Source organism: Micropterus salmoides, unplaced genomic scaffold, assembly GCF_014851395.1.
Source record: "Micropterus salmoides isolate LMB-PRFRI ecotype aquatic unplaced genomic scaffold, ASM1485139v1 Ms_hic_scaffold_6, whole genome shotgun sequence".
Lineage (NCBI taxonomy): Eukaryota > Metazoa > Chordata > Actinopteri > Centrarchiformes > Centrarchidae > Micropterus > Micropterus salmoides.
The window spans coordinates 10,741,290-10,762,769 of record NW_024044348.1 but is presented as its reverse complement, the minus strand read 5'-3'; the positions used below and the strand labels follow the sequence as shown (position 1 = coordinate 10,762,769).

The 21,480-nt window shown below is 38.0% G+C and overlaps 1 protein-coding gene across 3 annotated transcripts; it reads right to left on the bottom strand.

The window, feature by feature from the left end:
• Positions 1 to 496: 496 nt before the first annotated feature.
• On the bottom strand, positions 497 to 15,732 carry paqr5b (progestin and adipoQ receptor family member Vb). Of its 3 annotated transcripts, XM_038702128.1 has the most exons (9): positions 15,589 to 15,732; positions 15,004 to 15,253; positions 14,140 to 14,267; positions 10,328 to 10,533; positions 9,545 to 9,671; positions 5,737 to 5,781; positions 4,863 to 4,959; positions 2,703 to 2,847; positions 497 to 1,589 (listed from the first exon to the last, which is right to left on the bottom strand). In XM_038702128.1, the coding sequence occupies exons 2-9, from the start codon at positions 15,247 to 15,249 to the stop codon at positions 1,309 to 1,311; spliced, it is 1,275 nt and encodes a 424-aa protein (XP_038558056.1). In that variant the 5' UTR covers positions 15,250 to 15,253; positions 15,589 to 15,732; the 3' UTR covers positions 497 to 1,308. The 3 variants fall into 3 exon arrangements, with proteins under 3 accessions (XP_038558056.1, XP_038558059.1, XP_038558058.1); XM_038702131.1 differs by lacking the exon at positions 5,737 to 5,781; XM_038702130.1 differs by lacking the exon at positions 15,589 to 15,732 and having other exon boundaries at positions 15,004 to 15,363.
• Between the last annotated feature and the right edge of the window lie 5,748 nt (positions 15,733 to 21,480).

Below are 21,480 nucleotides of genomic sequence, written 5' to 3'. Positions count from 1 at the left end.
ACATGGACCACTGACAATGTCTTACTAGTATCCACCACTACTCACATATTTTAACTATTATTTAATTTTATCTATACAAAAATATTGTTTGGGAAAATTGGTCAAGTGGTTATGCTGATTTTGAAAACATTATAATGGGCAGAAGTGTTAGCTTATCAATTCAACTGTTTATTATTTCTAAATAAAAATGACAGTATCAGAAACAAATCTTATACTTGAATGAAAATGTTTGTTTTTCTCATGTCCCATATGTCCCATATACAGTATATTATCCTGTATCAATTTCAATTCTAATATAATTTCATGACAGTATGTTCTTTTTCTTGTTCTTATACATGTACATGTCACTGTATTTGTGTTCATGATTGTTTAATTGACAAAAAAATTATTTGATACTAGCTCTGACAAAACAAAACTGAAATTCCTTTGCTTGACTGTTTTAATAAAGTGATACACAATTCACTGTTATTTAGAATTAGAAAGACACACATGCAGGTTTGGTTAATAGTTTATTTGAAAAATCATAATAAATAACATTGTACAAAAATACTTTTTGTGACAAAGAAACAATGTGACATGTCATAGAAGTTTACAGTGACAGAAACAGCATTTGAGGGAAATAAACAACTCATTTACTCTGTATTACATATCTCACATTAACGGTAACAAAACTTTTAGTTTATCAGGTTGCTACTTTGCAGGCAGCTCAAAGAGCAAACATCCTTCCCTTGTCATAACTGTCTCTTTCGTTCTGTTTATGTTAATGATGTGTCACATTGCTCTTACTGACCAGTGCAATCCAAAAGGTTGTGTTCAAGCCCAAGCACCATAAATATGTACAAATGAAGGAGGTACCAGTGTCTAAATGCAGCACTGCAGAAAATTAAATTAGCACTTTGAATTTTACATTCAATTCCCTGAAGCTAACAGTCTTGTCACAAACTACCTGTGTTTAAATCAGAGAATTGAGCAAATATAGTTTTCTAATCATATAAATCACTGTCTCATAATGTAGCTCAGCAGCTACATTTGTTGCTTTTCTCAAAAACACATTTTATGGTAAGAAACATTTTGTTAAATTTGCATTGTCTGTTTGTGCAACTTATGCCCTCATTTTCAGTTTACCCACGCAAATAACATCAGTCATCACAGTGATGTCTGAAAATGAAATACTACCATGAGTTTAGTGCAAACTGCAAGTTATTATGTCAGCACCTCATAGCTCAGGAGTGTTCTTTATGAATCCCCCATGATACACTCTTTTCCCATGTCTGCACTGTATGTCCCGTGACTTATGAAGCCAGAGATTTAGAAGCAGGAGCACACCTTGGATGAGGCTTTCTTTGGGCTGTTAACATGTTCCTTCTCCTTGCAGACTGGGGCGTGAACAAGAGGTAGACTATAGAGGATGATGATAATCAAATTCACCACCACACAAAAGAGCCCTGCACCCACTGAGTTCGCAAAAGTGATGGGTATGGAGTGTTCAAGGAGCCAGGGGCGCCGTGTCACCATGTCCTGTTCAATGGCCTTCATCTGGAAGTGGGTCCCGAGGATGCCGCACACATGGAAGAGTTGATGGCTGTGACCTGCAGAGGGAGCAGTCGAGTTGTGTTTGAGCTCAGACAGCACATGTCACAGTAGAGAGAGGAGGTGTAAATTCAAGCCCTCAAGCAAATGATTTGCATTGCCAAATGATTTCAAAAAGTAAAAACATTTGGTGGTGATTATTCTTTCGCATTACTTCACAATGTTCAAGACAAATGAGAATACATTTTATGTGTTAATGTGAATCCAGTGTTTCACAAAGTTTGAGAATTTATTTGTAGTGGTCTAAAATCTGAAATGTGACATACACTGTGTGTACGTTGTATTGAGATGTGCGGCATTGATGTAATAGGAAGTTGTAATGTATTGTATTCTATTTGACAGTAAGCTGTAAAAAACAAAACAACAACACTGCACTCACAACTTCACTTTTTGATCTGGAAAATAATTCTTTAAATAATGTAAGTGCACATGAATGCATCATTATGGCAAACCTTTCATTCCTTCCGCTTCATCCAATTAGTTTCACACTTTAAGAGGTAATATTATGCTTTTTGGCTTTTCCCCTTTCCTTTATTGTGTCATATATACCAATAAAGAATATATATCTGTAAAGCAGGTTAAAGTCACACATTTTTTATGTAAGAATATTGATATCGCCACCTTTCAGGGTTTCTCCCATTTTCTTCTAATGGTCTGAGAACTTTTCCTAGCATATAATGAGGGTCGAAGGTTTGTACTGAGTAGCCAGTTATATCTTACTTTCTCTCTAACATGGTCTTTCTGAATATTGTGTGTTGCAAATTTACACATCCAGCAGATATGAAGCAACACAAGCATCCATATAGCACTCCCCTTTTAGCTTTTGAGGGAAATATCTGTCTCTTTAGCTGCTAAATGTTCCACAGTATTGACCAGATAATTGATAACTTTGCCGGGTGATAATTCTCTGTAGGGTCTTAACATTCATTTAATTTCACTTTTATTTATATAGCGCCAGTTCAACAGATGTTATCTCACTGCATTTTTCATACAGAGCAGGTCTGGATTGTACTCTTGGTGGGCGGCCAATTGCCTTGATAGCAATAGTAATGATGATAAAAATAGGGCTAATAATAATAATTGTAACTAACTACTCCTCAGATTAAACTTACCTATGTAGTCGAAGCTGCCTGGTGCCAGGCACTCAGGTAAATGTGTGGCAAACAGAAAGCCTGTGAGGAAAGCCAAGGCGATGTGGTTGTAATGGAGGATGTTAGTATCATCGTCTGTGCAGCCCTCCCCTACACACAGAAACACCTGTGAACACAACACACACACACACACACACAGCAGATTTAACAGAATATAGTGCTGTCACCAACAGTTCAGCTCCTTTTGGATTTTTGATTAGTATGGTTTTTACTTCATAATATGACTTTCTTATTGTGTTTAGTTGTGATTATTATCTGGCATTTTTGTTGGCTAAATATTTAGTCTTTTCTGATGTGTTTTTCTGCACTATTTTGCGGTGATATGAAAAAATGTATTTTTGATCATAAAAGAAAAAAAATTTAACTATTAATTTTTCATTATACAAAAACATGTTTTGAAGGTCATTGTCATTTTTTGGTGGGGTGGTATGGCTGAGGAGGTAGAGTGTCCTTGGGCAAGATACTAAACCCCAAATTGCCCCCGATCACTTTTCCGTCAGTGTGTGAATGTTAGTTTCTGTTCTGTGCAGTTAAGCTCATTGTATGATTGTGTATGAATGGGTGAATGTGACGAAGTGTAACCGCACTTTGAACACAGTGGTTGGAAGACCAGAAAGGCGTTATACAAGTACAGACCATTTACCATTCATCTTCTACTCTCTTGCTCTTCAGGCGTTGGCGATTTTAGCTATGTGGTTTCATGCTTTCAGTTAAGTGACTTTAGCAAAGGTTTTTTTCAGCGTCGAGTTATAATCTGAGCTTTGTGCGGGTCGCACACACACAGCAATCCACTACTTGCCCCAGATGTCTGTGATATTGCAACAAAGTTTAAGTTTCAATAGCCTGAAAAATGCCATCAAAGACTACTGCTCAAGGAGATACCGCAATTCTATTTATTATTTATTTATATTATTATTTATTTATTATTTATTTATATTTATTATTTTACACACTGCTTGCCGCCGGCACACAGTTAAGCATATCATCATATGTAGTGCTGTACTAATTGGAGGATGCATTATAAAGCCAATAATACTAAACAAACAAGCAGCAGTCAATACAGATTCTAATACAGTACAATACAACGGAGTTCATGTTTGCGGGTCACTCAACCTGTTCGGTCACAACTGTACAGCGCACCATAGTGGCTGATGGTGGAGAAGTGCAGCCATCCTGTCAGTCATGCAGTGCGCAGCATAGTTCATTAGGAAAACTTGTTAATTTAAGCCTGTTTATCTTTTTAATGTAAATAATAGTACTAATTACAATGAAAAATACATTAGGCTATTTGTGATTAAAAATAATGGTTGTTGATAAATGAATTAGAGACTCCCACAGATGCATGATTTTACTGCTTCCATGGGAGCTCAGACCCTCCTTATGGGAGCTGAGCTCCCACTGGCTCCCACATAACTCGAACCCTGTGTTTTTTACATTTCAAGAGGAATCACTGGGTGTTTGGTTTGTTGTCATCCAAAAGCTAAAACCATGTGTCCTCTGTAGATGTTTCATTCCTGAAGATTAATAAACTTTTTTTTTTATTATGTACCACGTACGTTTAGAAATGTAACTTAATATATTATGTAGCTACCATTTTTGTAAACTATTTCAGTTGAAAAGTACTTTATGCAACTGTTTTATCAACTGTTAAGTGTCTTCTTGTCTGTATGCAACTGCACACCACATGGAAACAAACAAGTAAAAGTTGTCACTGTAACAGGACCAGACTAATGTAATATAGCACATAATACGTTGTAACATTTACAACGTGCATCTAACAAACCCACTTCATTACTTTATTTATTATTATTTTGAATCATATCACGTCAGAGATTACCCTTGTCATGGACATAAAGTAATGTATAGTGTAAGCACTGAGCACCAGAGCCAATGATCTACCCTGGAGAAATGTATGATTTGTTTTCTAATTCCTTACTGTTTAGCAGAAAATTCAATGAAGTTAAAGAGTTTTAAAATGATGTCCAATATTGAATAGTATATGTAACATGTGCATAATGTAGGCCTAGTGGATGCTCAAAACACAGGTGCACGCACGCACGCACGCACGCATGCAAGTTGTTAGAGGTGTGAAGACAGATGTGTGCCAAGACAAAGCCCCACCCTGTAGAAAAGAGGAATGTTGTCAAACAGGTAGGGGAAGGCAAAGGCAACAACACGGATATATTTGCTGAACTTTGGACTCTGGAACTCAGGGAATCTGAAATAAAAGAAGAAAGTTATTACTTTCAATAATCAAGGAGCAAACAATTCATCAAATATTCCTCATGGTTACAGCTTTTTACACATCATCACCACTGGTAATGCCATACTTATATTAATTTAATACCGTAGGCCTAATATTGAAAAACTGAGGAAAATCAATATGAAATTATAAAGCCATATGTTTGTATTACTCCATGTGGGTATAATTTAAATGTCATGTCATCATTAACCAGCATGGTATACTTCCCTGGTGAGGACTTAGTGTACAATAGCTACAATTGTCCAGATAAGAAATCTGTTTAAAAAATGCAAAATTAAAAATCAAAAATTTTATCAAGTTGGTATTTCAGAGCTTGAAATCATTAAATACGCATTTGTGACAGACTGTAATAGATTTATGAACTGTTTTATTCAATGTGATGACTTATGTAGTAGCACATAAATGGCAAGCTTCACAGAACTTTGCCATTCTTTTTGTCAGCTCCCCTAACCTGCCCAGCTGAAACTACAATAGGTGTTAATCTCTATAGTGGCAGTTAGGTAACACCCATTGCATTAAACCTTGAGTTGCTCAATTCTACTTAATAAAAAATCTGACTCAACGATGACAGTGGGATGAAGTCTGTCTGAAGACTTAATAATCACATGTTTTGAAAGGATGAAATAGCATATATCTATTGCTACTATAATTTGAGCATAATACAATCAACGTAGCTTTAGATTGAAAAGAGAAGAGAAGTGACCAGAGTTTTAGCAAGTGCATTGTCTTTACCTCTTTATGATGTCATGATTATATTGCAGAAATGGTAAGCCAAGCCTTAGCAGTGAGAGAGTTGGGAGAGTGAAAGAACAATAATTAGCTATAGCCTGCCAAGACAACATGAATCTGGTACAGGAAGAAATAACAATGCAAGAGGTGGAAAAGTTATTGATACAGAATAAGTACTGAAGCCCTTTCTCCTCAATAACTAAGGTACTGCAAACTTGATTTTTCCAGAGATTTCTTTTATTCTATAGATTAGTCTATAGATTTTATTTCACTGGGTCATTTAACAGTCGCGATGTTTATGAAAACCTTGGCCCCCACTGTGCTGAAGTTTAGCATATAACATTTGTTATTATGCTATCAAGCTAACGTCCACTTTATGCCTCATGTATTATTAGTATATTTAAGTAGGTGATCATGTTGGAAATACCCTAACTGTGGTAAGTAAACACCATATAAGTAAACAGATCTGTGGGATTTATCCTTTAGAAGAACAAACGTTTGCGTCACGCTGTGTGCCTGCCTGCCTTGTTTAGTTAGAGCCTCTATTACCCCCGCAGCCTCTTACTCAGAGGTTCCTCACCAGCAACAAGAGAGTTTTAACCAGTTTTATCCCATTGACTTATCTGAGCTTTTAAAAACAGTATCACAAATGAGAGTGTCCTCCAGCCCACTTGATGTAATACCTACAAAGTTTTTACTGAAAGTAATAGATTCTGTTGGGCCCCATTTGATCTCTGTTTTCAACAGCTCCCTATCTACTGGTTGTGTCCCTGATTATTTTAAAACGGCTTGCGTGAACCCACTTTTAAAGAAACCTGGTTTAGATCCCTCCCTCCCACATAATTTTAGACCAATTTCAAAACTATTGCAAAGATTCTAGAAAGAATTGTGTCCAAACAGCTGCTCACTGTACTGGAAAATAACAAAATATGTGAAAAGTTTCAGTCTGGTTTCAGGAAGTACCACAGCACTGAGACTGCCCTGCTTAAAGTCATCAATGACCTTTTAATGTCTGCTGATGAAGGCATGTGCTCAGTCCTAGTACTTCTGGACCTTAGCGCTGCTTTTGACACCACTGATCACAACATCATGTTAGACAGACTGAGACACTGGGTGGGGATCTCTGGTACTGCCCTAGAATGGTTTTCATCCTACCTGTCAAATAGGAAGTTTTGCGTGTCTGTAAACAACTATGTCTCCTCGTTCCGTCCAGTTAAATATGGTGTGCCTCAGGGGTCGGTCTTAGGACCCATTTTGTTTTCCTTGTATCTGCTTCCCCTTGGACATATTATCCATAAACATGGCATTTCTTTTCATATTTATGCTGATGACACACAAATATACTTGCCCGTCAGATCCACAGACCCTGGAATGCTGAGTTCACTTAACAACTGCTTTTGTGAAGTTAAAAAATGGATGTCAAATAATTTCCTCCAGCTGAACTCAGACAAAACAGAAATCCTGGTGATCGGGTCCCAGCAGATGGCAAATCAAATACTGCCATCTGCTGGTTCCCTAGTAAATCACATTAAGCCTGTGGCAAAGAACCTTGGTGTTTGGTTTGATAGTAATTTAAATTTCGAGCAGCACACCACAATGCTTGTTCAATCATGTTTTTATCAACTTAGAAATATAGCAAAAATTCGATCTATGTTAACTTTTAAGGACACCGAGACCATTTTACACGCCTTCATCTCATCACGCCTGGATTATTGCAACAGCCTTTTCACCTGTTTAACCCAAAAATCTATTGATCGACTCAGGACTGTCCAGAACTCAGCTGCCAGGCTTTTAACCAGAACAAAGAAATATGACCACATTACTCCTATTTTAGCTTCATTACACTGGCTCCCAGTATGTTTTAGAATTGACTTTAAAATTCTATTGATCACTTTTAAAGCTCTTCATGGCCTCTTGCCTTGTTATATTTCTGACCTTTTAGTCCCATACACACCAGCACGCACCTTGAAATCCTCGGGCAGAGGTCTGTTGTCTGTTCCAGAGTCTCGACTGAAAACTAAAGGGGACAGAGCGTTTGCTGTCAGGGCCCCGAGGCTCTGGAACAGCCTGCCCAAGGAAATCAGGTCGGCTGAGTCAGTAAACTCTTTTAAGTCCCTTCTTAAAACATACTTTTATAGGAGAGCCTTTCCTGATCTTATTTGACTTTATTTTATCCCTTTTATTTTATTGTATTTTACTAATTTTATATTTATCTTAAACGTGTATTTTAGTCTTTTCAATGTTTTTCATGCTTTTATCTTGTATTGTTTTTGTATTATTGTCTCTTGGGTATTATTGTCTTTACACTTGTTAAAGCACTTTGTAACTTGTTTTTGAAAAGTGCTCTACAAATAAAGATTATTATTATTATTATTAGTTCTCAATCCTGTTATTTGTAGTCCCTTCTGTATCTGTGTTTTGGTTCCATGTCTTAGTTCTCAGTAAGGTGTTCATGTCTTTGTGTTTACTTTTGGTCTGTGTACTTCTGTGTTATTTTGCCCTTGTCTGCTCTGTGTTCTCTTTAATCCCAGCTTCAGTCTGTTTTCATTGTTGGTTGTAGTTCTTGGTGATCTGTCTGCTTGTGTCTTTATTAGTTTATTTTTATTCCTCTGATCTGTTATGTGTTCAGTAACCTGTGTCATATCTGTTCCCTCCAGTATCCCTCTGCCTGGCTGTCTCACTGTTCTCCCCTGCTCTCTCCCTGCCTGCCTGTGTCTCGTTAGTCATGTCTGTCACCTGTGTTGCTCCCGCCCTGCTCGTTAGTCCCTGTGTGTGTGTGTGTATATATACCTGGTGTTTCTGTCTAGTCTTTGTCTGGTCATTGTCGCATGCATATGCTCTGTCTCGTGTTGTCATGTTTAGCCTGCCCTGCCCTGCCCTGCTCGACTTGTCACCCTGTTTCCTTGGATTTCTGTTTGGATCACCTTGTTTTTGGACTCTGTTAATCAGCCACTCTGCCAAGTGTGCTCGCCTTTTGTTTGATGGTTTAATAAATCTCTTGAACTGAACCTGCCAGCTGTGTGTCCTGCATTTAGGTCCTCCAACCTGCCTCACCATACACACCTCTGATAGTTTGGCTTTGGGATTTAAAACAGGGCTAGCTAAATTTAGCATGTTATGGATATGCAATGCATTCTCGCACAATAACATTTTACCCTTTTTAAAAAAGAGATCATTAAGATCAGTGGTGTAAGAGTACTCAGATCTTTAACTTAAGTAAAAGTACCGTAGTAATACCACAGTGAAGAACAAGTGAAAGTCCGGCATTCAAAGTAGGCTTGTAGTACCAACGTATTAGCATCAAAATAAGTATGAAAAGTAAAATGACTCCTAATGCAAAATGGCTATTCCAGAATAATGTATATATATTACTGGATTATAATTATTGAAGCAGTCATGCGTACATCACTTCAATGTGGCAGCTGGTAAAGGGGGAGCTAATATTGACTTTATATAGCCTACTGCTGGGTAGCTTGTGAAAGTCTTATCCTATTTTAACCAATAATAATACACCATCATCAGTTATTTGTTGATTATGTTTTGTTTTATTAATCAGATTCTGTAAAGTAACTAGTATTAACTATAGTTATGAAATAAATGTAGTGGAGTAAAAACTATAATATTTTTCTATTGTTCCCTATTCCTTCTTAGTGAAGAAGGTATAAAGTTGTGGAAAATGGAAATACTCAAATAAAGTACAAATACCTCAAGGCTGTACATACAGTATTTACAGTACTGAATGTACTTAGTTACTTTCCACCACTGATTAAGATTTAGCATTAGCTGTGTACAATTCATTCTCTCACCATACCTGGAGTAGCAGGCCACGCTGGTGCAGAAGACAGTGTTGAGCACAGCGATGGGGATGTAGCACTGGTGGAAGAAGCTGTTCACCCACTTGTCCGGGAATACATAAGCTGAATAGATGATTGCTGATCCTGCAGCAGGACACATTAACAAAGTTGTAATTTTAACAGTGTAGGTTTTCTATCAGACAAAATTATCTCTACACTGATGTCAGAGAGATGGTACAGAAGAGATGTTACAGAGAATATTACAAACAGGACAATATTTCTCTTATAAATGCATGTACAGAAAAACGGCACAGTTAAAAAGTTGGGATTGGCTTCACCACCACCACTAACTACTGCTTTACAACAGAGATTTAATCAGTACCTAACACTGAACTTGAGTTGAATATTATAACCATTCACACCAAAGTGACACTATTGAGGATGTCTAATTAATTCATGTTGTGATGTGTATTATGATAGACCACCTCTGCTGCTGTGTTTTTCTGAATTATTTGAGATACTTTGTTACCTTTAAAATCTTTACACATAAATACAGAATGTTTTGATTTAATTTGTTTTCACTTTTATTGTCAGTTTCCCTAAAATTTGACTTGCACCACAAGGCGTACACTGTTTCACATAACTAAGCACAACATTTGAAGACATTCCTGCCTTATCTACATGCCATATCTGGTTGAGCTAAAAATATAGTTAAGGAACACACCTAGAGATCTCCACTCAACACCATTTCTCACTCTGGGTCCCAGTGAATCGAGTGACAGTGAACCTCATACACTTACCCAGGCTGTAGAAACTGAGGGCACCATAGTCGAAGAAGAAGCAGATGTGGCGTGCCCGTGCTGACATGGTGCTGAAGGTGTGAGCACAACTCGATGCCAGTGGATAAATGCAACAGGAGAGCAGAAAGATCACCAGAGGCCAGGTGTAGGAGTCCTGCCATGCTCTCGTTACTAGCACCACCGTTACTAGTTTCCATAGGAAGTACCTGTCAAGAGAAACAGGTTGCATTAAGTTAATTAGATTGGGTTGGATGCAGCAGATCATTTGATAATATTTTCATCTGAAGAAGAGCAAAATTAAGTTGAATCTTCTAATAAAAACAGGTAATACAAGTGGATCGAATTCCTAGGAGTTTCTTTAGTTTCTCTCGGCCCAGAACCGGAAGACTTTGCCAGGTGATTAAAACTGCTCAACCGCTATCAGACTTTTCTACTCAAATTCATCCTCAGCACTGCTCCACTGAAAATAGTTTTTTAATGTTTACTATTTTTATAATTGCTTTTGTATTATTGTGTATTGTCTGCTATGTAGCAGAAGGGAGTTACAAACTCAATTTCACTTTACAACCTGTTGTAATGTGACATATAAATCTACCTCGTACCTTGTACCTTTAGCCACACAAACCTAATGACTTAGTTTTGGAATCTGATCATCATATCAACAGTCAAGCAACTGACAGCATACATAATACAAACAGGAGCAGCAAATGAGTGAATAAACATACAGAGGACTGACATATTAAAAGGAAAAATTGTATAAATGAGTGGAGAAACTTGATAAATGGAGATACTTCCAGTCATGAGGGGCCACTGAATGGTTTCAAGCATACATTTTGGAGTATAACACAGATATAAACCCAAATGAACACCTTTGAGAAATTTTGGAACTTTTGGGAGTTTTTCTAATAATTTGTCACCAATCTGTACATTTATACAGTTAAAGTGTTAACTCTACCCAAAATGGTAACATCCTTACAAGGGGTGGATACAGGAGTAAAACACTGTTCAACGAGATAATTATTACTTTATAAGTCTAGTATCATGAACTCATTAAGAAGTATGAGTAGTCAAAGTAACATGAGAAGGTATCTTGTCAGTGAAATCACTGCTTCAGTACTGAGTTACTGAAGCTAAAACAAGCACCTAACTGAACAGCCTGAACTGATCAGTTCATTTCTCATTAATGTAGGCTGCATGAATGATTATGCTTGATTCATTGCGAAATACGATCACACTGGTTGTACAATAGTAGGCCTATCGCTGGAATATTTGAACATGAGTGAGATAATATAGGTGTAGCTGAAAATGTGGGCGTAAGTACAGGTTAACCTTTTCCCTCCAGAATTCCAAATGCTGACAGAGGAATGGTTACAGCACGTAACTTCTTGTAAAACCACAACTTGTCATTTTTGTATTTCTGTTTGTTTATGGATCAACCAACATGTTAATAACTAAGATTTAGAGCTGTTTGTATTTGTATCTCTGACCTGTAGAGAGAGCCATGCTAGCAGTTTTCTGCTGCTTCCAGTCTTTATGCTAAGCTAAGCTAAGAGCCTCCCAGCTGAACTCCATAGCTCATGCACAGACTTGAGAGTGCTAGTTGTCTTTTCATCTAATTACGCCAATACGGTAAGCATATTTCCCAAAATGTTATTTTTTTTTAACTAACCAAAACAAACTGGAACATGTCAACAGCTCCTTGCTGTGAGCTGACCATGAACACTGAACCATTAAGCCAGTCAGAGAGAGGCTTATTAATGAGCAAAACCACAAAATAACAGAAATGTATAAACCTCCTGTATAAAATCCAGTTACCATCTCTAGCAGGCTTAAACAGAATGCCAACAATGTGATGGAAAGTATGTGTGTATGCCCTACTGTATAACAACGGAGACAGACATTTAATTACTTGCGTTCATGGCATTCAAAAGACATACACTGGGCTTGTCATCTGCGTATCTGTCAGTACCTGTCAGATGTTCATAATCATGTATCATGTAAAGTTTTGCTCAATTAAATCATGCTTTTGTCTGCAATTGTCAGCTAGCAGTCTTATCAGGGAGGCTGTAGTTTGGCTTGTGTGTGTATTCACAGCCACTGTTTCCACGTCTCAGTGCACACCATTAACGAATCAACATAATTTGGGCTTTTCCCCGTCACTGAGCAGTTAACTAATTGTGGCGACTCATATGAAAGCCTTAAGCATAGATCTGATCATTAGTGGCTGCCCTGCAGGTCTACGCCAAGCCCCATGACACAAACACCCGTGTGCCCTGAACATTATCTTCATCACACACCCATCCACACCCATCCACACACACACACACACACACACACACCATGCAGTCAAAGCAACTGGCATCTCAGTAGGGAGGAAGTGCAGCATGACAAGTGGGAGCAGTGATTTCTGTAGTATCTTTAAATAGTGAGACGTGCTTACGTGAACAATCAACTTTTGTTTAAGAACTTCAATCGACTAGTTAATTCACTTTATCACACGTTCTTCACTTTTTTGTTTAGATAAACTGAAAGTCAAACTTAAGAAACTGAGTTGAGCCAATAAGTGATTAGTTACTATTGTCAATAGTTGTTGTTGAAGTTGTTATCCTGTTTTTCCAGTTTTTAATATTTTTTTATCAAAGAGAAGACCATGTGAGCCATCTGAGACACATAAACAAACATACCAAACATCCATCATAACTTTCCTCAAACTTGTAAAAACAATGCTGCCTGAGGATTTTTAAACCAAATGCCAGAAGTTGTGCTGGTAAGCTTACAATGTTTTTTTTTAACAACTTGATTTAAGGAATTACTTAACCGATCAGCTGGACATCCATTTATTGTATAGCAAAAAATTCATGTTGACATTTTTACAGTGTATAGGACAGAGCTGAGGGAATGTTTGAATTGAATAAAGGATAAATACACTGCATAAATGCAACTGTAATATGAGAGTTTAGGCTTGTTGCACATAAAAGGCTGTTGACAGGGAGGCACTGTGAGACTGCAGGTCTATAGAACCCACATGGTTGCTGGGATGTATGTCTTAAAAACAAACCCGTTTGTATGTGCAACCCTTCTCATATTACTTGAGTCAATCCAGAATGATGGCATTAAGTCCTGTAAGTGATTTGGCATTTACTGTAGGTATCCTGTGACAACTGTGTACAGTATCCACAACAAAGTAAACTGTTCTCCTGGCATCTGTTCAATTTCTTGAAGAGTGCATCCATGGTAATGAATATATATGCATTCAGTGAACAATAATAGGAATATTAAGTGGACAGATACTGTAAATGGTAGTCTTTAGTCAGTAATATGCAAAAACTGATCTGATAAATCCTCTGTCAGCTACGACTTTCAGTTCAACAAGCTGTGCAAGATTACCTTTAACATGAAGCAGGCCAAAGAATGCTTCCTGATTCTTAAGAAAGCAGAAGAGAAGAACTCTGATTTGCTTCAGCGGAAAATCTTGCTTTTTGTATGAAGAAATACAAAATCGCAGGAGAAGTAAGAATTGACTTAATGTTTGCTGTAAAACACTGGCACAACCCTCTTCTTTTTTTAAAATGCTTTAACATAAATTTGACCTTGACCTTTAAGTTACTTAACTATCCTATAGGGAGTAGTCCATTTTGATATGTGGTGATAATCCTTTTCCTCTCTGAGTAAAATAAGACTGTACATGTTTGGTGAGCTGTGACCTCTTGCACAAATGAGGCCACTTGCCACAACGACAACTGTATGTAAATGCATTCAAGTCTGTCACATGTAAGTCTGTATTGCAGAAAAAAACCATTTTTCAGCTGTACCAGGTAGGAACAAAGTGTGTCCAGATGTTGAGCGTCTCATTGGTCAGCTGGAAGAGGCTGAGGATGCAGTCGGTGGCTGAGCTGCGGGGGTGTCGGTAGCCGGAGATGATGCCGTCCTCATGGAAAACCTTGAGAAAGAAAACTCTTGGTAAACTTTTGGTAAGTCTTGACAATTCAGTCAGTTTGACAAGTTTGTGAAACTTTTTTTTCTCCAACAATGGAACAACAACAAAATACACAAGACTAAGGAAATTCTAAGTCGACCAAGTGCTGCATGTTTAACGTCAAATACCCCAGTGGTCTTTTAAGACAGTGTTTCCTAAACTGTAGTTCCAATAAAAAAAGGCTAAACCCTGGGACAGCTTCAGATCAAGGTTTTTTTTTTTTTACTTGTGAGATACTTCTAAAAATGAGTATGTGAGTGGGAGAAATCGGAACAGTATTTGTTTTTAGGGGTCACAGGCCAAAAAGGTTTGGAACCCCAGATTTAACAGTGCTTCTTTACATTACATTGGCCGATGTTTTTGTCCAAAACAATTTCACACTCAAACTTTAAAACAGGAGAAAGAGCTACATGTCATCAAAAATAACCAGTGCATCCATCTCTAACAAACAAATATTATTATTATAATATATGTACATATAATAAGAGAGTTATCTGTAATGTTTATTTCATGTAGTGAAATTTGAAAATGTAAATCAGTCTGAATGTGTGAGCAAAATGACACTTAAAATAACAACGGGCATTTTTTAAAAATTTCTCAACATTCAACATTCAACACTCATTCTCCTACTTGAGTCCAGCTCAGTTTGATTGTGTGAAACCTGAAATGTCCAGTGAAGATACGGTGAAGGTGAACTTACTTTGGGAACTTGATTGATAGTGAAGACTCGTGGTAATTTGAAGAGGCTGAGCATGACTACTGCAAGGTGCTTCTGCTGCTGCTGCTGTCGGGAGGAGAGCTGAACTGAGGCCGTTGCAGGGAGTGCCTCTTTATATGGTTGTGTTGCCATGCTGTCCTTAAGGCTTCTCTCCCTCATCTCCTCCCTCTTCACGCCCAGTGAGAATATCCAGTATACCTGTGCCACTCCTCCTCCTCCTCCTGCCATCTCTCTGTGGTAGTAGGGTTTGTGCACACAGGTGTATACTCACACACACAAAGGCATGTACACACACACAAACACAACTGCTGCTTGGCCACAAGAAGTCTAACATTTTTCAAGATTAGACCAAAATCATGGCCACTCTTCTCACATAAGAGACTGTTGTTTGCAAAACAAAGCTGCTCTTCTTGTAATTGCATAATCCTCTCACAAAGAGATGACGGTCTAGCCAGTAAGACAGGTTTCAGTAAAAACAATGTCCCTTCAGTGTACACCCCCCCACCAAGCCCAGCTATGATTGACATGTATGGTCTGCAACTGAAGCTGATATTTTCATCCATTTACCTGCCAAACAACTCTCAGCAAGTGCAGCAGAAGAGGAGTGCTATTGGAGTTTCAGCTGGTCCAGATAAGGCTGACATAATGAATGAAGGATGTGAATTGGTCTGGCTGAAAAGTCAACAGAGGTCCTTTCATGCCACCTTCTTGCTCATCTCCTGGTTATGCCTGACATGTCACCATCTGCCCTCATAATGACGACAGCCGTCACACCCAGCAGAGATGGCAGAGCCCAGTCAGAGCGGGCCTGTTATCTTGTTTAAACTCTGAAGCAATGAAAGCAAACACGTTTCACCGCCGCTGCAGAATTAGGAAGTGGAAAGTGGGAAATGTTTTTTGTGGTTTGTTTGACAGTTTGCTTGAAAAATCAATTACATTTTGTTGCTGTGCCATATTTTTGTCTTTTGTTTTGAGCTCAGTCATCTATAACAAACCGTCATGCTTGCTTAAGTTTAAAAAAGAAGTTAATGCTTTATCTCAGGCTTGATGGAAAACCTGAACTATTAAATCCCTAATCCTCTGTACCAAGCTTCTGTTTACAAGTCTATCCAAATTATTGTAGACCAAGTATGTTTAAAGTACATACATTTAATCAGGATCAGCTCTAAATTTAAGTGCAATCTCCAAAACCATCAGCCTTTGCTTTGAAACCACTTTTAGTAATCCACCATGTTGCTGCAATCCCAGCAGCTCAGTGTGATAAACTAATGCACTGTGGCAGAGCACCTTGGGATTTCATTCCACTTTCTCTCAGAGGAGTTGAGCTGCAGTCACAACCACAGCAACACCACAGGTTTAGAGCAAAAATAATTAAACAGGAGATGTATGTCTGACTAGAAGTCAGTTCAGTTTGGCTTGGAGTCAGTGAGCGCAGTTAATATGTAAGTTAATACGTAAGTGATTAAGACTTCAGTGGAAACAGAATAAACAAAGCCAAGTGCCTAGAGTTATACCCCTGGAGAACTGGATGATGAAAAAAAGGTCAAGTGACAACAACAAAAATATTTGTAGGGACATGGTGAAAAAAAATTTGTCTCTGGAGAGGAACAGATTAGCACACCTTCCTAATTTTATAGTTATGCTAAAGTTGACTGTTTTTCTGTTTTAATATTTTGGTAGTACCATTTATGCTCCACACTTCCTGTAATGAGTAACTTGACACCAGGCTAAAAACAGTGTATCACTACCCTCTCTGGTTGAAAGTTTCAAGACTGTTGTGCTTCTGATCACACCCAGCCACACCCATCCAGCATTACTGACGTTCAGGAATGTGCTCTGTGGGCTGCACTCTGTTCATCCAGGTTGCCTATGGAAGATTTTATCGGACTGGTTGTCTCCTGCTGATGACCCTGGGTTCTGAAGTGGATATTCTTACAACTCATGGGAGGCAATGTCGCTACCGCCACCTGCTGGTGTGTAAACTGCTCTCACACTTGCAGATCAGATGTTTACAGATCACATTGGACAAAATTCCACAAATGCGTAAAAAGGAAGTTACAATGACATGACCCACAAATTGACAGAAAGCAATCTGCAAATGCACAAAAACTGTTTTGTGTGCAGAAGTCACTCTTTTTTCAGAAGTTTCACTTTTTGTGGATATGATTTTACACATCACAAATGTTTCAATACATATTTGTAGATAGTGAAATATTTGCGCAGCATAGTACACATTTGTGGATTGTTTTCTGTGGGTTAGAAATAGTCCAATAAAATCTTCCATAGTGTTTACACCTGAAACCTGAAACAGTGATATCCTGACATAGTTAAACCACTAGAGATCAACAGAAATAAGATTTCCAGGTAATGTTAAGTTTCACTTTAAAAAGCCTAAAAAGGTACAACATAGGTTTAATGATCACATTACAACACAGTAATAAAATGAAATGTGTTTTATAACTCCCTTCTGCTACATAACAGACAAAATACAGTATACAAAAACAATCATAGAGTAGTAAGCAGGAGCAAACTGTAAACTATATTCCATGGAGCAGTACCAAGGATGAATTTGAGTTAGTTTCCTTTAATTTGTGACCCATCTGCAGTGATGGGCAGTAATGCGTTACTCAAGTGAAAGTAATACAGCAATGTAAGGAGTAATGTAACTAGTTACTTTTATACACCAGTAATAAGTAAAGTAATATTAAAACTTTTTAAGGAGTAATTAGTAACTTATTACAATGTTTGTGTCACGATCCTGTCCTGAGCTTGTCTGGATTATATTATTTTGGCCATGTCTTCTCTGTGTTTTGATTTTGGTTCCTCTGTGTCTGGGTTTAAGTCTTGTCTGTGTGTCTTGTTGGGGAGTCTGGGTTTTAGTCCATGTCTTTGTTCTTAGTCCTGGTCCTTAGTTCATGTCTTGGTATTTGCTCCTAGTTCTTGTGTACATTAATTTGGTTTAGTCTGCTCTGTACTCTGTGTTCTAGTTCTGCGTTCTAGTTTAGGTTCTGGTACTTTGTAATATGTGTTCTGTCTGTGTTTATTTATTTTGCCCCATGTCTGCCTGTCAAGTGTTCTGTCTGTTTCCTCAGTTTTCACTCTGCCTGCCTGCCTCTCTATTTTCCCTGCTGTCTCTCTGCCTGCCTCGTTAGCCTCATGTCCCTCATCTGTGTTGCTCCCGTCCTGCTCCATAGTCCCTGTGTGTGTATATATACCTGGTGTTTCTGTTTAGTCCATGTCCGGTTATTGTTGCATGCATGCTCAGTTGGCTGTTGTATGTACTACCAGTTGCTGCTTTTTTAGATGTTACTAGTTCCTGTACCCATGAGTTCTATTCATGCCTGTTTGTCGTGCCTGGGATAAATAAACCCTGGAACTCAATCTCAGCTCACAGTGTCTTGCGTTTGGGCTCTCACCCCCTCTGTGCACCCCCTCAGCGCACCCAGCGATCAGACTGAGTAACTTGCCCAACACTGCCCATCTGCATAAATTAAATATCAAAATGAGTGAATATAATCTATTACTGCAACAGTTTTTCTGATCCAGTACCTGCTGATTTATACTTGTACTATCCCATCTCGCCACAAAGTGTCAGTCCTCCCAAACAGAAGCTACACAAGTTTGGGCGTGAACAGGTACTGCGGTTGATTAATAAGATGTATGAGGAGCAAAACCACTGAAAGGTGTTTGCCCACGCAGTTTATTTTTAGCCTGAACTAAATGTTTTCTCAGTGTCCTCAAACATTGTCCTTTGTTTGTATTTCTTATTAATACATTTATTACTTAGTGACCTCAGACTACAAAGCAATTTTTTTTGGAAACATCGCATGGAAAATAAAGTGCATCACTGCAGGGACAGAAAGGTCTTGGGGCTCTGCTTGTTTCTTTTATGGACTGTTAATGAGAAACAGTAACAAGTTCGCTTCAGGCCAATGCTCTACCCCTCTCTCCCATGTAAGCCAACCTGAGCCTCTTGTGGCAAGCCCTGAATGTTTGTGTAACGTCAGCACTCATTAAGCATTCATTGAGTCATTGTTGCAGATGCAAACGTTGCTTTTAAGAACTTTGTTTTTTGTACTTCAGATGACTGTAAAATGGCCCAAAGGCTTACAGCAAAAATATCAATTTTGACCTCAAACTTAGATTAAAAAATGCAACAAACATTTCAATTCAAATATATACAGTGGTATATATATATAGTGTATAGTGGTATATATATATAAGGTAACTTGTGCTTCACTTGAGCATATTCAATTTCTAGTACTAGTACTTTCTAGTACTAGTATGTTGTCATTATATAATTACTATTTCACTACATTTCATGGTAATTATGGTAATAAGAAAATGGTAGTAGTATTCACATCCTGTAATTAAGTAAAATTAGCAGTACTGCAATATAAAAATACTCCGTTATGCAAAAGATCTGAACTGTAAAAACTTAAAGTGTTTCAGAAGTAATTCAGAAAAAGTTACTGTTGATGATTTATGGATTACTGTAACTCTCCAAAGTAACCAGTAACAACAGCTTTCAAAGAAGTGTAGTAGAAGTATTTTCATACAAACTTCTACTCCACTACATTTCAGAGGGAGATATTGTACTTTTTACTTCACTACACTTCAGAAGAAGGAAGAAGGAGCTTTTATATGTGTAAAACAATGTGCAAAAAGTAGTTCTTCCTTCTTCCTTCTTCTGAAGTGTAGTGAAGTAAAAAGTGCAATATCTCAATATGAATGAAAATACTCAAGTAAACCGGACGTAGGCTACTTAAAATTTGTACTTAAGTATGTGATCATAAATAAGAAAAAACATTAAATGTACACTAACATTTCAGGTGCAAGCACAATTATACTCAATCACGTTATTTGTTTTTTTCTAGCATTCCTTTACATTTGCCATTTTTAATAATAATAAAAATAATGATCTGCCATGTTTGTGTTGTGATCTGTCGTAGGGACAGATGGGTGGTAGACTTCACTGAACCAGGCTGCTGTGCTGCAGCTGCTCAAAGTGTTGGTGCCTCCCTGGTGTTTTGGTTGATGAAGTGTAGTTTGTGTCTCCAAATGAGAGGCGTGCGTGGCAGACGCCCCCCTGATACATTATTAATAGTTGTTAGACTCCAGATGCTCTTTTCCCTTCTCTGTTGAATTTGAGACCTTTACAGCTTTTTCTCAATCTAATCAAGTCCCCCCACCACAGACGTGCCTTCTGCCTATATCATTTTTTTATTTACTCAAGCACCTACTGCTGCTCTGTCTCCTCATCGTTCTCTTCCAGCACCATCATCATCAGCTCTGACTCGGCTGGTGAAACACTATTAAAGACTTTTATCATCTATACCATGTAAAAGTGTGCTCATGAATGACCAAAATGCAGCAATTACCAGGTTTGGAAACTGAGACAAAAGATTTATTTTATTTTGGTGTAATGGCTGTTTCTCTGTCTTTGGTGTTCATTTAGAAGAGATGATGAGACTGGGCTGAATTTGATAACACTGTTTGCTCAGTAGCACAAATTAAACGAGATAAGAAGTGAAGTTTGAAAAGGATTTTGCAGAGCACAAGGAACAGATTCCTGGATCATTTAGAAAAGCTTTACAGCACACTGCTGAGGTACATGATCTGTTAGTAAGAGAATAGAGTTGGATGGGATGATCGATACCACTATATTTCCTATTTAATATCAAGCAACAGCCAGCAGCCAGTTGGCTTAGCAAAAAGACCAGATGTAAACAGGCGTCTAGCCAAGCTCTGTCCAAATGTAACAAAATCCACCTACCAGCACCTCTAAGGTTCACGTTATACAGTATTTCATTTGTTTAATCTGTACAAAAACCCAAGTAAAAACTGATATGTAAAATCAACAGTTTGTCTGGCAACCAGCAACCGGTAAGATTCCAGGAAGTTATTGCTCAGAGCCAAGAAATCGACTGCTGAGATGTAACATGTTAATTAGTGAGCTTGTTCCAGTTCTTGTGCAAAGCTAAGCTAAGCCGCTGCTGGCTCCATATGGACAGCTGTATATTCAGCGGACAGATATGAGAGTGGTATTGATTTTCTCATCTCTCATCAAAAAGAGTGTATTTCTCCAAATACCAAACCTTTCCTTTAAAAAGGTCATATCATGCTCATTTTCAGGTTCAAAATTTTGTATAGGGTTTGTACCAGAACAGGTTTACATGGTTTTATTTTCAAAAAACACCAAAAAACTGCTGCAGCTCCTCTTTTCACCCTGTGTGTTGCACATTTCATTTTAGCTATGGAGTGATACATCTTGCCTGTACATGATCGTTGTTGGGAGTTGCACATGCACAATTCCTAGTTAAGGACTAGCCAATCAGAAGCAGAGTAGGGCAGGTCCTGAAAAGCTGGTAAACACAGCTGTATATTTTCCCCTTACCAGCTTAGCAACATGGACTGGAGCAAGAGTTTCAGAGAGGTGAGTAATTAATTTGTAACAAA

Excerpts from the sequence above, each read along its gene's own strand:
- paqr5b (XM_038702128.1), bottom strand. The coding sequence starts at position 15,249 with ATGGCAGGAGGAGGAGGAGGAGTGGCACAGGTATACTGGATATTCTCA. Across the intron at positions 14,268-15,003 it reads CTATCAATCAAGTTCCCAAA|GTTTTCCATGAGGACGGCAT; the intron begins GTAAGTTCACCT and ends TTCTTTCTCAAG. Across the intron at positions 10,534-14,139 it reads ACACACTTTGTTCCTACCTG|GTACTTCCTATGGAAACTAG; the intron begins GTACAGCTGAAA and ends TTCTCTTGACAG.